Consider the following 18216-nt stretch of genomic DNA (forward strand, 5'->3'; position numbering starts at 1 on the left):
ACGCTTTTCAAACGTATGTACCTCGATCCGCGTGCAACTTGAGATGGCTAGGCATTAACGACGCCGTGTGTACAATACAGGTAGTCAATTCTGTATCTTACACTACAGTAAAAATGCTAAAAGTAAGCACCCTTGTTTCTTGCTCGAAAAGAGACAAAGCCTTTTGAGCCTTTTCACTATGTTGCAAGATACAGAATGGACCCTCTGATACGTAGAATAGGACGTATCGGTATCGTGGAAGTATATTAATATGTATATGCTTAAGAGGCGGTATCTCGCTTACCAAACGAGCCACTCGGTTCGCGGGCAAAGGCAAATCGAAAGCCGGCGCGGGTGTCGGCGCCATGACACTTGGCGAAGACGGAGACGGGCAGCGGCAACGGCGCGCGCTCGGCCGGCGGCGGCGGCGGCGGCGGCGGCGAGCGCGGCGAGCGGCGAGGAGACGTGGCAGCGTCGCGTTGGCCGCGGCGGCGGCGCAGCACAGCGCCAGCGAAACGGACTGGTTGACAGACGGCTTCGCGTACCTCCGCCACGGTGATGTGTCGACGTTCACCGCTGTGCAACCGTGCCGTCGCGCCGTGCCGTGTCAGCTCGCCGATTAATACCGAGTACGGTCGCGCGTCAGCGGCGGCGGCGGCGACGACGACGACAACGACGACCGGCGTCGACGACGACGACGACGGCGGCGCGTGCCGCGATTAATAAACGGGCAGTGTGTGGTGCTGTGGGGGAAGGGACGATGACGGCCGGGGGGATAATTTGGGTGGCGACTTGAGGGCAGAAATGTTGAAATTCGGCAGCAAGAGCGACGTGACGGTGGTGCATCGCGCCACTATTCGACTGTTCGACGACAACGAAATTATCTACTGCGACTTTCAGGTAAGACTCCGTTTCGCTCTGCTCCACTCCGCGGAGCGGAGCGGATATTCTCTCGCTACCCCTGTGCGGCTTTCTTCTCTCTCTCTCTCTCTTGTTCATCTGCGCGCTGTCATTCGCGAGTATCGGCATTGAACGGGACACGAGCCGTTTAATCCTGTATACTCCGAGTTTTTACCCTTTCAGCGTCTGGATTTCGGCTACTTGCGTACCGAAACAAGAGTCTGTGCGAAAAGATCCTAACGATTGTCTCGACGTGCGCGTCTTCGCCGCGCGATTGCGATTCTGGAAGGATTTCAATAGAGTATTTGTTAACAATTTTACGCAAACTGGCCCGTTTCTCGCGCATTCTTCCTCAATTATATGCCCCTCGATCAATTTTGCAGTCTCCTTGGCGAGAAGTTCAAGGGAGGCTTCGAATCTTCAGCGCCGCGTATTTTTGTATGATTGAGAATTGGATTAAAATTCCATCGGCATCTAATTGGCTGAATTCTCCTTTGATTCTCTAAAGTTTAATTCTTGAGTAAGCTTCCTGCTTCAACTTACTCGTAACTCAAAAATTGTTGACGCTTCGATACTTCTCCGAAGGGAAATTCAAGTTGATCGAAGAGAACGTGTCATCCAAAAGTAATATGCACAAAGTGGGACACGGTATAAATAATAAATACGCAATTTGATGTAATTTCTACAAAATTATCCCTGCGAACGTGCTCTTTCTCGCTCGAGTCTGTTTAGTGACAAATTGGACCAATCGATGTGTTTCTTTTTTTTCGGATATCTAGAAAATAACAAGGTTTTTGACGTAGCGAGTGCCTGGCACATTAATGAAATATTGATGAATCCAATGGATTATTATATAATCGATAGTATCTTTTCATGTTTCGTCGTACCGTGGCACTGGATTAATGTCGCCTAATGACCGCATTAAGGACACACTTCGAACGTATCGTGTTCGAAACGAGAGAAAAAGAGCCGAAGAGAGACAGAGAGAGAGAGAGAGAGAGAGGGGGGGGAGAGGGAGTGGATGCATGACAAATGCGTATTCCATCCTTTCCGAGACGATGCTGTCACGATGATTACCGCATCGTTTGGAAATTGGACGCAACGTGACGAGAGACTCGGATTTACTCTCTGAAGATTTGCGAAACGCGGGAGGGAAAAGAAACTGCGCGACGAACGTCATCTTCACAGAAACATATTCGAGTAGTCCGATACTTCGGCGCAAACTTTGTCGTTACGACTCGCTTGGTCCGTACTTTTCGGACGTATATAAATTGCATTCTGTGGCCTCACGTTCCCGACTCGTATCGGATACACGCATTTGTAGGAACAAACGCTCTTCCCATTATCGATTATAGCATTCGTTTCGAGATACGCGCATCTGCCCCACGTGTCGTTCGCACTCGGTCGCGTTTCTCGTACGCGATCGGGATTGGGCACTGCCGGATGCGAGGGGTTGAAACCGCGTCTCCATATCGCGCCCGTGGATCTTTTGGACGCTCGGTCGCAGCGACGGTACCCGCGGCTTGGATCGATTCCAGAAAACCGCCCGTGCACGCGGTCTACCCTGTCAAAAACGCTCCCGGTGCTCTCGAGTTACCTTAGCCTGACGTTCCGCGCACGACGCGCGAGAGACGTCAAGGTATCAACCCCGAAATAGGCAGAAATTCATCAATTTCGATGGAAGTCAATGTATTTCTTATTGTGTCACTAGATTCAAATTTTAGGAATTCAAAATGGCGGATTCGTCGGGACGTGTGCCAACTTTCGTAGAAAATGTTGGACCCTTTCGATTTCACAAGATCAAATTATTTATAGACTATTTCTGAGGAGTGCGTAATTAACGTCATTATTGAATTGATTGTCAATTTGACTAACAATAAGTGCCATATACTCGAGGGGTAAACCGCTGACGGCATTGTGGTGTACAGATTTGCGACATTACTGGGCATTACTAGGCATTTTGTGGGCACTAGTTTAGGCATTAGACCTTGCTGGGGCATTATAAAGATATAATAACGCAGTTGGAAAATTTGTGTTTTCTCGTTAAAGAAAATGCCGATTAAAATTTTTGTGTTAAATGTTTCACGCACTCATGTGTTAATTTTACATACTGCTCTCGTGTTAATTGACCCCTCAAATGTAAAATTATTAAAATACTTGAAAAGAAATGTTAAAACAACACAATGTGTACTTATTTTTTAAACTTACACAATACATATGTTTTATATTATCAGTAACAAGATTTATCTGTTAAAATTTACAGAATAAAATGCTGATTTTATTCTATATACAACATAAGTGATATGTGAGTTCGAACCGTCATTTCACTTATTACATCTGTAAAATGTAAAAGTTGCATTTTTAAAATTCATTTTGTCATTAAAAATATGTTAATTTTACACAAAATGCATTTCAAATTATTTTGAGATTTGCATTTATTTCGTGTTAAAATATTTACAGATTATTAGTGTGATCATTTAACATATCCATATTATGTTAAATTAACACCAAAATGTTGTGTGGACCGTTTGGAACATGTGATATATCTGTTAAATTTACCACACATTTTTCAACTGTGAAGATAAAATAAGATAAAACAAGATAAATAATATAAAAGAAGATAAAGTAATGCCCACTGGGCATTAGAGGGCCATTGGTATACAAGATTTTCGCCAGCGGTTTCACCCTCGAGTATGCTACATCGAATCTAACTCAAGGCTACGTTTCAAGACTGAAAATTCTATATGACGCGCGGTTCGCGCTGTGGTGAGAAAAAGGTGTATACGAAAAATAAAGTTAGGCACGAAGACCCAGCTTGACCGTTAAAGGTCTCTCTATTCAAATTTTTTCACTTTTTGTCGAGCGGAAAAAAACTCGCTCGGATGTGCGCATCTCGAAACGAATGTTTTAATCAATAATGGGAAAAGTGTTTATTCCAACGAATGCGTGCACCAGATCGGAACGTAAAAATACAGAATGCATTTATACGTACAGCCAAAGAACGGATAAACAAGGGTGAAATAATGCAAGTCATAACGACGAAGTTTGCGCGAAAGTATTAAAATATTGGAACACGTTTTAACGATGTTTGTTGTATAATGTTTTTTTCAGTAACAGAATATGTGTTAGACCATCGAGTCTTTTTGAATTTTGTAAGCGTGACTTGCGAAGGGTAAACCGCTGAGGGCATTGTGGTGTACGGATTTCGGGCATTACTAGGCATTTTTTGGACATTAGTGGGTGTCATTTCGCCTTGCTGGGGCATTTTAAAGAATCCGAGGGATCAACCGCTGGCCGAAATCGTGTACACCAACTACTAGTGCCCAGTGGGCATTACTTTAGCTTATTACCTCATTTTAGCTTATTTATCTTGTTTTATCTTATTTTATCTTTATAATGCAAGGTCTAATGCCCAAAAAATGCCCAGTGATGCCAACACGGAGAGAATTTTCTCTTAAAATTTATCCTGAAAATTGTGTAATCGTGGGACAACATGGCATTTTGAAGAACTTTATGTTCTTTGAAATTTTACCATACATTTTACTAGTAAAATGTGTACTAAGTGTAATTACTAGTAAAATGTATGGTAAAATTTCAAAAAACTCATAAAGTTGTTCAAAATGCCATGTCCCACGATTACATGATTTTCAGGGTAAATTTTAAAGGAAAATTCACTCCGTGTAATGCCGCAAATCTGTGCACCGCAATGCCCTCAGCGGTTTACCCCTCGAAAGAATCTAAAAAGATAAAAAAAGTTAAAACAATATTAAAAAAGATAAAATAAAATAATAAGAGAAAGTATTGTCCACTGGGCCAGGGTTAGCAAAATTCCACATTTTTTTGATAAATTCCATGTGGAAAAAACCGACAAAAACTGGTCTCTCCTATTAAAAACGATAAGATAAGTAGAAGACTTGTAGAAAGCACTGCAGAAAAGTATTGTTTCCCGCATAAACTAAAAATTAATATAAAATTTAGTATCTTCGAAGCTCTCGGAATTTTGAAAATATCTATTAATTTCAATAAAACATTTTTTTTAATTAAAAACTTATTATATTGATTTCTTTTAAAAATAGTAATTCATATGATTTAGTATTGGAAACAAACATCTTTTTTTCATAAAGACTATAAAAATGACTAATATTTATAGATATATATTTTAATTAAGTATTAGTTATTTTTATAATTTTTGCCAATTTATTCCATTGGATAAAGTCCGGGGCGGTAAAAACTGGAATTTACCATGGTTTTCTCCACCCCCTGGATTTTTCCAGCCGACCCTGCACTGGGCATTAGTGGGCATTAATGTCTACATGATTTTGGTCAGCGGTTTACCCCTCGGTCTTGTATACTTGAGTGGTAACGAGAAGGTTAAGTGAAGCAATTAATTAATATTAACTCGATATTTAACAGATATTACATTAAAATTGTAAAGCGTTTCGCGTTGCTTTCTGAAATCTATAATCTCACCCAGTAATTTCGTATCGATTCACTGGTTACATGTTTCACGAGCAATCACTCTTTAAGTCTCCGCGGTTACGCAAGTACCTACTTAAGGAATATTCCGATAGATTAATATCATTCCCAACATTTCGCGCGTTATTTGCGCGTTGCAACATTTATTGTCTCGTACCCACTTTCGTCGTAAACTGCATAATTAGCGCATATCGAATTTCATTGAAATCCCTAAAGGCGAGCCTCGAAAACCAGGTACAGATCTCCTACCCTCCCCCGGTTCACGTGAATATTCTCTTCCGGGACTCGCGGGGATTATCGCGAATCATCCCAGAATACCCGGAAATAGAGTCATATGCATCGGTCGACGCTGTCGATCGGATCGTTTCTCTTCATTAGGCGCTCGTTGGTGCGCTCTCTTTGCGGGCGCGGAAAACGGGGGATGCGTGTTTCAACGGTACGTCACATCGTGGACATTACGATGGGATAATTGGCAAGCGTCCAAATCGAGGCGAAACGATATAGGGTGGGAAGCCATCGGTCCGGATTTAAGCTCTGGACGGATGACGAGAGAGAGAGGCAGAGGGTTAGCTATTTCGCACATTAATAGCCAATGAAATCAAGGCTTTTTGTTGACTATCGATACAGCCAATGTGTTTTAGACACGAGGCTGATACCAGCACATTTTTTAACAGTGGAGAAAAGTCCCTTATCATGAGATAGGCTTCTAATACGAGACAGCAGGTTTTCAATTCAATTACAAATCTTGTTTCGCAACGATTGCAACAACGAATTTACCATTAAACAAATTTCATTCCAAGGGCAATCAATTTTATGATAAAACCAATCCTGCTATCTCATATTCGGGGCGTATCACATAATAGGGAACTTTCCTCTATATATATTCTCATTGATTTTCCTGTTTCCCAACGGCGAAGAATCAAGGCAAGAACGAGGAGTAATTTGAATGTCTCGTGCGAAAAGAATCCGTCGAGGAATCCGTTGACGATATAATCGTAAAGAGAACGTTTTTCAATCGGTTTTATTTTTTACGAAAATCAATCTCTCAAAAGAATGCGGGGCTTCTATATATCTTATATAACAGTTGATTATAAAAATGGAAATATCTGCATGATGCAATAAATTCAGGGCATCTCCATATTCCCATTATAACGGTACGCGATAGTTGCAGCTCGCCAAAAATAAAACTGAAAATGTTTTGATTAAGTATCTGCCGCGGAATATATTTCTTTTTGTTCGCTTTTAATTTTGCATATTTATCTTTTATTTGCATCTGGTAAGTGCGACGAGATGCGCCGCGGGCTAAAGTCGCTACATTATTCGATATGGAGTAAGTTTAAATGAAAAGTGGCACTTGCAATTTTGCGGAGAGTTAAAATTTACCCTTCATTGTGATTTCTTTGCGCCGCATTCGATGGAAGTTGTATAATCCGATTTGCGAGTGAATTCTAGGTCATTATTTGTTCCGCGCTGTATTAGCGCGGTCCATTTGGCACGGTGCTCGCTGATAGCAGTAAATTACGGTGGACGACGTCATTTCACGCCTAAAAGTGTCTTAAAAAGCTTGGTTGACATTATGCACGCTCGCCTTGTCGCGTTCAATCTCGCCCTCAAAATAAAGCCGATAATAATCCTTAACCTTTTTCAAACGGCAACAATATGGTCCGTGCCAAAGTAAATGTCGGCACGCGTCGTAAATAAGTTGGAGAATTGTCGGAGCAATCGCGAGATGAAAGTACGCGGATTAACGGGACAATTTTTGGGAAGCTCGTGTCATCCACGTATTTTGATTTGTTTAGGTATATGGAATGAACTTTCGAAAACCATCCATGCCCTACTTACGTATTCTTCGAAAATCGAGGGATAAACCGCTGACCAAAATCATGTACACCGATGTCTACTAATGCCCAGTAGGCATCACTTTATCTTATTATCTTATTTTATCTCGTTTTATCTTGTTTTGCCTTTTAAGATTTTTTTCTAATGCCCCAGCAAGGCCAAGTAACACCCACTAATCCGCAAAAAAGTGCCTAGTAACGCCTAGTAATGCGCGAAATCTGTACACCACAATGGTTTACCCCTCGGTGAAAATGTTGTAATAACTTGAAAATGAACATAAAGATAGATTTTCACCGATGAGAAAGACGAAGGCATGAAATGTTTCAATAAAGTCATATACAGCGATTGAATATTTTCTTATCATTCTATGGCGCACATTTACATTGCTAACGTATGTAATTTTGCAAATAAAAATTATCTATTAATAATAGTAGAAAATCACCTTTTTTCTTTAGATTGGCAATTTGAAATGCTCTAAAGGAAAAATTTATTGTGGCTCTTGGGTGACTCATAAGGCACGGAACACAAAAACATGCAAAGAAACGAGAATGGCATAAAGAGGAGAGTTCCGAAAACGGGTCACCTTTGATTTTGATAAAACTTTGTATAAAACTTTATATCATGTTGAAATGAGAAGGGATTTTGGGCGACTCTTATGAGAAAGTCATTTCATAACATAAAATAGTTTCACATGGGGTTTCTTCCAACTTTCCACACGAAGCAAGGTCGATCCCACGCTTCTCGGTGCTTTCGGTGCGAAATGAGGTTTATTATCGTACGCTTTCACATAGGTCTCCAATTTTCCGCGCGAAGCAAGATCCACCCCCATATGCTAAATATTAAATATTGTTAATTAGCTTCGAATTTTCAATAAAAGATTTCATAGATATTGTGTGGGCTTTAAACATTGTCGGTAAAAAGTCATGTAACATTCATTTTGAGGTTCATTCGAAACATTTTCACCGAAGAATACGTAAATAGTGTGTGGGTGATTTTCTGCAATTTATCTTTTATATCCAATTTTGCGTGATCCATTATATTGTCGCGTATGTAAACAATTTAAGTAAGTATTGTATCAACTTCCGCGTAAAGTTTCATCTTGGGACTGTGCGAGATTACTACCATTAGCGACAAATGAAAAATGCTGGGAATCGATTGTACTCACCTGAAGAAATACTTTATTAACAGCAGCAGACTAGTATTCCATTCGGGTTAATTTGCTCTATCAATTTTGCACCTGTCAATGGCGTAACCTCACATATCCTTGCTTTAGCAAATTTTTTTCAGTATACACACTAAAAAAATATTTTGCTGCCATAACTATAAATTTCTACACCACCGCAAACGGTTTGCTGTCGCGCCTAATACAATAGGCACGGTAGCAAAATGTTAGCTGTCACAAATAAATATTAGCTGTCCATATTTTACAACTGAAATTTAGTTACCGCACAGTTGGAAAATTTGTGTTTTCTTGTTAAAGAAAATGCCGGTTAAAATTTTTGTGTTAAATGTTTAACACATTCATGTGTTAATTTAACATATTGCTCTCATGTTAATTGACCTCAAATGTAAAATTATTAAAATACTTGAAAAGAAATGTTAAAACAACACAATGTGTACTTATTTTTTTAATCTTACACAATACATATGTTCTGTATATTTAGTAACAAGATTTATCTGTTAAAATTTAAAGAATAAAATGTTGATTTTATTCTATATAACATAAGTGAGAGTGATTTCGAACCGTCATTTCACTTATTACATCTGTAATAATGTCAAAATTACACTGTTTAAATTCATTTTGTCATGGAAAATATGTTAATTTTACAGAAAATTTATTTCAAACTATTTTGAGATTTGCAGTTATTTTGTGTTAAAATATTAACAGAGTATTAGTGTGATCATTTAACATATCCATATTATGTTAAATTAACACAAAAATGTTGTGTAGACCGTTTGGGGCAGGTGATATCTGTTTTAACACAAATTTTCCAATTGTGCACATGCAGTTTTTAGCTACGGCAGCTACATTTCTTTTCCGCGCGTATGATTAACACAGAATAAACATTTTTCTCATGCATGGCAGGGCAATCCTATTTATCTGCGCGATTCGTCGGTCTTATTTGGACAGTTAAAATTATTCTAGAATGGCCCCGCAAAGTCGATCTCGTGGTTGGGGTTACACTCACAAGTACGAAGTTCAACAGATCCCCCTTCGCAAACAACAATGTACATACATGAGAGCCACCACGTCTGGAGGTACAGGGTCACTAGGCTGCGAATCAATGATAGTCGTTCTCTTATAGTTCTTACTACTCTCTGTCAACGTGGCGGAGGCGCTTGAATTATTACCGATAAATGTAAATTCCCCGGCAATGATGTCGCACGGTTGTTGATCGACTTTGTACTTTGAAACTCGTAACTTTCTAAAGGCCTTTACAGGTTTACTGTTTCTCTTATAGAAATAATGAGTGGATCCTTGCATATTGAACGGCACGCAAACAAAACGAGAAATCGTTACATTAAAAGAAAAATATAATAAACTTAACGGATACATGACATGATTTGTGACGAGTAGTCGAAGAAATACCTACTTCTAAACGCGCGCGTGCGGATTGACGACATTTTCATAATAATGACGTAACTAATGTATATTCATCGACATACCACAACTGGCAATTTAGTGGAGTTAATGTTAAATCGACAATAATATAACACGACGTTTCAGCCCTTGGTTTGGGTCCTTTTTAAGTGCAACTGCGAATAGAAGTCACGTGTATGTTACATGTACCATTGGAATATCTCGTAAATACCTCGTAAATTTAATTATGCAGCACAGATAGTAAAACTCTGTTACGTGTATCTATTTATATGTATGCTCGTATCATTTACTATTCACCTTTTGTCATAGCTATGCGATAGGCATTGCAAAGGTGAGTTGGAAAAGTTACGTAGCTCGGATTAGCTTTAACAAAGAATTTAAAGTATGTCTGTCGCTCTTACACGCGAGCTTAAGGTGCAGCAGAAATTGCGTATGAAAACTTGAATTTGACTTCGTACGTTTCAAGTTTGCTCAAGAAAACGTATATCAATGCGGACTTGTGACTCTTCCATTTCTCGCTCTTCCCCTCTATCTTCTAGACGAGTCGAACGCGTGTCGGTGGATTTTTACGAGAATCGATAAGAGCTTCACACGAATTTTTTTTGTTCGAACGCAACGGTCTCCAACGACGCAATATCAACAAATCTGCAGCTTCGCACGTTTTCACAATACATTAACATCACCGATATGCATGTTTAGATTATAATATAAATAACCTGGAAACAGCAAGACTACTTGGACACTCTTTGACATTTTTTGTTTCGGACCTCGATGCTGCTTATATATACCTTATGTGTTTTTGGCCAATGTATGCAAATCTTTTGACTAAATGAAATTTGTACACGCTTCATTTGTATGCGCGCGTCCACTGGCATTCTGTATCGCATAATTATGTTTCACGCTCGTTTATTATTCATAGCTTTAATGTACCATTTCACTACTCGTATTGCTTTGCCGTAAATCAGTTAATATCCAGATAACGAGATCGCGCGCGCGCGGAAGATCTTTTCTCATCGCAATGCGAAGTACCGTGCCATCGTATTTCATGTCAAGAACTCTTTACTGGCATTTACTTCGAGAGACTGAATTGCTGCCTTAATCTCACAATTGAAATTTAATATTTAATTTGAATTGAAAGGCTCTATTCTTACCTATCTCTTTAATATGGTTACCAACGTAACTGCAGAGTGAATTGATAAAACTGAAAGTTAGAAGTCACTTGAGAGCTCGCGAGGCCTGCCGCGTTAAAACCTGATGGCTGACTCATTCGATCTTGAACTACTGCACGTGGCAGAGACCGATTCTACTTATGCTGGGGATTTAGTTTAAAGCAGCCATAAGATGTGGGCTCTGCTTAGAAGAATGCTAATGCGACCTCGCACCTCTGTCTGTATTACTTTGGATAATGTCAAGTTCAACTTTTGACGCAGGCATCTGCGTCGTTCTACTCCTATTTTCCTTCGATATAAATCTACGCGAAAGATATGACACTCAAATCTGCGTTTTCCATTTTGTGAAATCGCGTTTGTATACGCAATGATATATTTAGCCTCTTCGTTATCCAACTCTTTAAGTAGCGAGCGAATAAAGGAAAATGATTTGCATATAAAAGTTCAAAGATATCAAACTTTTAATGAAAGATTACGGTTTCGTAACTTTAAAGTAGCGATAGAAAGAAAGTAGTAAATATCAGATGATATTTTAACGTAACTAATTAACTCTTATTGTTATACAGAAACATTGTTCCGAGGGATAAACCGCCGACCAAAATCATGTACACCAATGCCTACTAATGCCCAGTGGGTATTACTTTATCTTATTTTATCTTTATAATGCCCCCCCAGCAAGGGGGCCTAATGCTCAAAAATAGGACCTTGTAATGCCCAGTGGGCATTACTTTATCTTATTATCTTATTCATCTTGTTTTATCTTATTTTATGATGCTCCTGCAAGGGAGCCTAATGCCCAAAAAATGCCCAGTAATGCCGCAAATCTCTACACCACTATGCCCTCAGCGGTTTACCCCTCGCATTCTTTACATTTAACGATATCTCATCGCAATGTGTTTTACGCTCGAAATTTGTCGCTCGTAGCATTTTCCGGTAATCTCCTTATTGTAAAACCGATCACGCCTCGTTTTGTACCATCATTCCGGATTCAAGTCGCGCATATACAAGCACTTACATCTTTGTTGTAAGGTTACAATGCATGATGCACAGGTAGGGTGTTGTACGCGTTGCCGTCAATCTTGGGCGAGTTAATAACTCGCGAGGGGCCGCCGGAGCTCGCTCCTATTAATATACAATAATGCCAACACATCGAGCCCCTTGTATGTACATTCTCGGTAGTTGGCGAAACGTCAGACGCTTCCGTGTAGGACAAAGAGAGATACCCGTGCACGATTCGTCGCGTGGCCCTTGACACACGTGAGGACCACTAAAAACGTGCCGGGATGACTGCCACGTAGACGACCGCGGCGTCTTCGTGAAAAACTTGCGTGCAGCCCCCTCGGCTCGTATTTCGAACCATCTTACGACTCGTAGCGAGACCATAGTAGCCCGAGCCATCGTGAATGTTACGCTGAAATATTCAATTTGATTCTCGATACGAGAGTTATTTCGGGACGTGACATTTCGGCGCCGCGCCGAATGGTTCATTCAATAGTGGAGGGGAAATTTGCATTTGCAAAAATGTACGGTGCGAGATACCGCGTTTCGCGTTCAATTGTACTGCATATGCTCTGCGGCGCAAAGTAGTCACTTTGAATACCAATGGATGAAGCGGACGAATGTAAAAAAATAAGACTGTAAAACTGATTGTAAAAATTTTCATTTTTCTCCGTTTCAAACGGGGACACGACAAGACCGTTTTACTTACCGCTTGCGTTTGCAATTTGGACCGACTGATTTCTCATTTTAACCGTTTGACTCTTATAACTTCCTACTACTTGGCCTGCAAGGTTATACTAATTGCGTTTTACACGAATATTTTTTGGTATGTTATACATTTGTTATTTCGTACACTGAGAAAAATTTTCAATTCAATTATATAATCGGATAATCCAATTACATAATAATAAACGGATATATCTATAATTTAATTGGAAAACGTAATCGGACATTTTTCTCAGTGTACTGAAGAAAGTCTAATGACATGACAGACCGATTACGTTTATTATTCGAATTAATTTGGTAACCAGTTGTAAACATTAACGTTAACAACCTGCGTTGGTTCAACCGCCTATTTTCCTATCGTGATGGGTGTAAGATTTGTGTGTTTTTATCTAACGTTAACAACTGCTCATCAACGACTAATAATGACTTTGCGCTCGAGCAGTGTCAAAATAGTCAAGACACGTGTTCAAGGTCTCCGAATGCGTCGCTAAGCGAGAGAATTTATATTCTGAGTACAACTAGAAGATAAATTTCTTTTGTCGAATTACAGAAACGCGTTTCAAGAGCTATTAAAAATAGTCTCAATTATTTTTACGCTAATCGTATATGTAACTCTTTTACGCTCACTAAGTCCGCGATAAAAGTGATTTCTCTTTCGAAACTACGGTTCTTTTAAAATGCAAAATATGCAAGTAATGCTGTTACGTAAAATCTTGTATATAGCTTACGTAAAGACGAGCAAATATTATTCTTTTTCCGTTTTTCCATTGGTTTTTTTGTTCGTGACCTTGCATCGGTTGATATTTAGCTCATGATTACGGAGCTGTTACGCTTATTGTTAATAATTGCAGCGATTTCGTTCATCCTATCCGAGTTTATGTTGCAGAGAGATCACGACTGACAAGTTTTGCGAGTAGGTTTTTTTTTACATAACCTGCAGCGTACACGACACGTGTCGGAAGCCATCTCGGTTATCTTTATCTCGCAATATATTTATTCAGAAATATGTGCGATTAAATATAATCGAATAATCCAATTACATAATAACAAGCTATCCGATAGAATGGAATATATCCGATAAAAAATATGTCGGCTTTTCAATCAAATTTCATCGGTGACTGCATTTCATCGGATGTATCCATAATTTAATCGGAAAACGTAATCGGAAAAATTAACCAGTGGGAAGTTTATTTAATTGGTTTATCCGATGGAAATTTTCCTCAGTGTTGTTATGAGCATGATATACCGTCGTAAAATAATAATGCTTCAATATATTATTATTATTAATACAAAGTTAGCAATAAATGGGCCAATAGGGTGACGAGCAACATTCAATTTAATAAAATAATAATTAACATTTTGAATATATAAAAGTCAAATTGTCAGGGATTATGAAATTTTAGACAGAGATAATTAATACAATTTTTTGAAGTAAGCACGCAGTCTAATACAACTAACAGTAACAGGTACAGAGACTAATAAATAATATGAAACACTTGAGTACAGAGTCTTATGTAAATTGAATAGAATACGCGAACGTTTCGACTGTACTTAGTCCTCTTCAGCGCGAATTAAAACTAAAAGAATGTTTTTCAAGTAAATAATGTGTATATAAGAATAAAACAAAGGATGAAGTCAATACAATTTTTGTCATGTGCTAAAGTAAAATGATGTTACTGTTAGTTGTATTAGACTGCGTGCTTACTTAAAAAAATTGTATTAATTATCTCTGTCTAAAATTTCATAATCCCTGACAATTTGACTTTTATATATTCAAAATGTTAATTATTATTTTATTAAATTGAATGTTGCTCGTCACCCTATTGGCCCATTTATTGCTAACTTTGTATTTTTAATATAATACGAGCTTGATATAATACTTTATTATTATTATTATTTTATAGTACATATTATTATATGTATTTTCCAATGCCGGGGCATATTGGTACGAGCGATCCTTGGCGCCGTGATAAGAACTCGCACGTTTTTTATCGGTTTTTTGGGCTTGCATCCACATCGGATTTCAGTATTATAAAATATAAAATATTTTTTTAAGGGATCGTCGCTTGAAAAAGAACGAAATGCCAAAAATAAAAATAACATTTAAAATTGAAGGTTGATCCCGGAAAACAATCGTGTGTTGATGCAACATTCCCGGCTGCGAAAGCCGCGTTAGAAAGCACGTGTTCCGTTTCCGTAAGATGGGAAAGTAGTATGTCGCAAAGGCGTCGAGATCCCTGATTTATAGCTTACACTTTCACAGCATTATCGCAGCTGTGTTTTATTTATCAAAGTACAGAAAAGACACTATTTGTTTGTCACAGATTGTGATAAGAACGGAGTTGTAATTAGCATGCTTCGCGTATACGCATTTTGAATGTATAATTTTGCCACGTAAGAATCATATATGCTCGGATATGTAAACGCGTATAGCGTGTCAGATACTCGGATATGAAAACGAGAGATTTCCTCAACCGTCTTTTATCGGACTTCCGGTGTTTCACGCGCTATACGTCGTTTTCCCCGTTCAGAAATCGCGAGAGAAAGAAGCGGCGTTGATTCGTATTTGCATACCGATTAGAGATAGACTAGAACCCGTTCTGTGCTTCCTTTTTTCCTTATAAAAATTTCCGTTTCAGAAATACGGAAGTTGCCCGTGGAAAACTTTAGTCACACCTTCTGCGTTTCCACGCGATGTGTTAAAATTATATGATATCTCTCGGTTACATAATTTTGCCGTCAATATTGATATTGGAAATCGTTATTTATATAAAAAGAAAAAGAAAGAGAGAGGAAAGACTGTTAAAGCATTATAAGTTTCCTTAAATGTAAGACCACGTCCACTAGCAATACGCCATTCTTCTTGTTGCTCCCCCCAGCGTTTTTCTTTTCCGTACGTAAAATAAAGCAGAGGAAACAAGGTATTGCAAGCGTTCACGACCTGATTGCGTCTAACGACGATTCTTTTTCTGTTACAGCCACAAGACAAAGGACGATACATCCTCGAATATGTGTGCAAGCAGCTCAATATTTTGGAGATGGACTATTTCGGGCTTCGCTACGTCGATAAAGAAAGGGAAAGGGTAAGTGAAAAGATGTACGTTTATAGAACGATAAATTCGTAGGGAAACGCCGCTCCCAAGACATCGTACTTTTAGCTTCTTGCACATCTCATCTCTTCAGGACGTCTTCGCGAGCGAGTCAAAGTCAAGTTCGCGACGTAAAGTGTTCGCATAATTACCGCTTGGGTTTTTTTTGTTAAATTTGTTACTCTCCAAAGAATGATGGTTGACATGTTTGCGGAAGACGGAACGATCTCTGTCACGCAATTAAATTCGCTCTACTAACACCTGGAACGGCATGGCGTGCGCCGCACACTCCATCGTAATCGTTATTCTTAGGTCATCGGTGTAATTCCGGAGGACTTAAAAATAGGCGTGCCTTGAAATACCAACGTATTCATCGTAGTACACCGTTGTACTTGACTCACGAACGCGCGTTAACGGCTCATCATTTATTCCGCTCTCATCCATTCGTAATATTCCAAATTAAAACTTACGCGATCGAACTTTTATTTCGAGAAAGATACGTTAATGAAATTTATCGCAGAAACGACGCAACTGCCCGTGCCCTAGTGCTTTGCTGCTACAAATTTCACTTCAACAAGACAAAAGGGTGCAAAGGGATTTATTATCGATCTCGAAATAATATTTATGTCGTTCCGGTACAACAGTGCGTTGTTTCAACGCATCGATCGCCGCGATTCCAGGGCCAGAGGGTACAAATCTAATTTACCTCATAAACGTTCGATCGTCACGAAGACCTGCGAACGCGATGTGAATGTATTTAAATACACGTACATATGACTTTTTTTTCTGCGATTACACGTACCGACCATATTCATTTTCACATTGATATTAATAACGAACGAAATTGAGGAAACGAGAGAATAATAGATATAATATTTTGTGTAACAGTTATACACATTGTACACACACTTTACGGTCATTATTTTTGACAAAAGTCGATCGTTATTTGTAATAAATACATTTCGTGAAATTGTAATTCAGTTAAGCAACGCTTCAGAAGAAGAGAACCTTCTCGCGTTTGCTTCTTACTTTTTTTACGGGCATTCCTAAAGAACTGGTCTGAACGAACGTGCACTTTCACTTAAATCCGTATGGGTGAAGCGAGTGCGCCAGAAAAAGCCGTCGATCTTAATTTCAGTTACAGAAGATTTAATTCGGAGTGAAAATCGTATTCATTCTAACGTCAGTCCGCGGCATTAAAATATCTTTTATACATAGAGCAACAGTAATTTTTCATTCTTTCCGTCACATTTGAATTAGCAAGGATATTTTTTCCATTTTCTTCCTTAAGAAATTATCGACGTAGTCGTTAAAATACGCGAAAGAAACCCGGGAAGACCCGCGCAAAACCATTTTCATGATTTTAGCAGAATTCTTTTTATTCCTCGTTCTTTAACGGAAGACACATAGCCTAGCGATCTCGACATAAAACAGCATCCTGCCGAGTTCTGGTCTTCCCGTTAAGGCCCGGTGAAATCAATATTGTCCGTCCGGACATCCGCAAACGTTCCATCGCCGTCTTCTTTAAAAATTAACGCGCCGCACCCTATCCTCGGGCACAGCACCCGCTATTCTCTCGGCTCGCAATTGAATTCACGCTGGACGGACGAAAATTTTTTATGAAAATTGTAAATGATCGTGCGCCGCATTTTGCGCAGTGCGACAATTTGTAGAATTTGCAGTTATACCCGATAAACGACAATGAACTCCGAAAGAGACCCCGTCTTATCTACAAATCTCTCGAATATGATAAATTGTATCGTACATTATATCGATTGTTACTACCGTGAGCGGCGCCTGTCGAGATCTATCTATTCGGTTTTTAAAGGCGGCACATTGTAAACGAGGGACTTAAAGGGATATACGGTGACTAGAGAGCTATTCGGTCCGCTTTATCCCCTCGAACGGATCCACTGAGCAGCTTGGAGCAGGCTGAAATTGCTTGGTGCAATTGATCCTTGATCCGACGTGTTATACAGGGTGTTATGTAATACCCGCCTCACCTCGTATTTACGGATAGAGCGGACTAGACTATATCGAAAAGTCCTGTACCATTTTGCCATTTTCGCAATAGTTAACGAGTTACTAATTATTAATAATTGCTGTCTTAACCCGGCCTACCGCCCAATTCAAGCTCGCGGTGAGATGCGGCCGTCCCGCGATCGGCGTTGCTAGGCGCGCGGAGAATTGTTTATGACACTCGGCAAGGGCTACGTCGAGAGAAAAACCGTTGACCAAAATCTTGTACACCAATGCCCACTAATGCCCAGTGGGCATTACTTTATCTTATTTTATCTTTATAATGCCCCAGCAAGGCCTAATGCCCAAACTAATGCCCAAAAATGCCTAGTAATGCCCAGTAATACCGCAACTCTGTACACCACAATGCCCTCAGCGGTTCCCCCCTCGGGCTACGTATAATGAACATATCCCCAAG

General features: G+C 39.4%; 1 protein-coding gene across 3 annotated transcripts in view; it reads left to right on the top strand.

Annotated features, from left to right (window-relative positions):
* The first annotated feature begins 463 nt into the window (after positions 1 to 463).
* The window catches only part of LOC105563449 (FERM domain-containing protein 5), a 41822-nt gene continuing 24069 nt past the window's right edge, over positions 464 to 18216 (top strand). For 2 of the 3 annotated variants that reach the window (XM_012015055.1, XM_012015056.1), the window contains exons 1-2: positions 464 to 879; positions 15669 to 15773. In XM_012015055.1, coding sequence (XP_011870445.1) covers positions 784 to 879; positions 15669 to 15773 — 201 coding nt within the window. In that variant the 5' untranslated portion in view covers positions 464 to 783. The remainder of the gene's footprint in view (positions 880 to 15668; positions 15774 to 18216) is intronic. The other variant, XM_012015057.1, reaches the window with a different exon arrangement.

Source organism: Vollenhovia emeryi, unplaced genomic scaffold (assembly GCF_000949405.1).
Source record: "Vollenhovia emeryi isolate VEMERY1.0 unplaced genomic scaffold, V.emery_V1.0 DF939175.1, whole genome shotgun sequence".
Taxonomy (NCBI): domain Eukaryota; kingdom Metazoa; phylum Arthropoda; class Insecta; order Hymenoptera; family Formicidae; genus Vollenhovia; species Vollenhovia emeryi.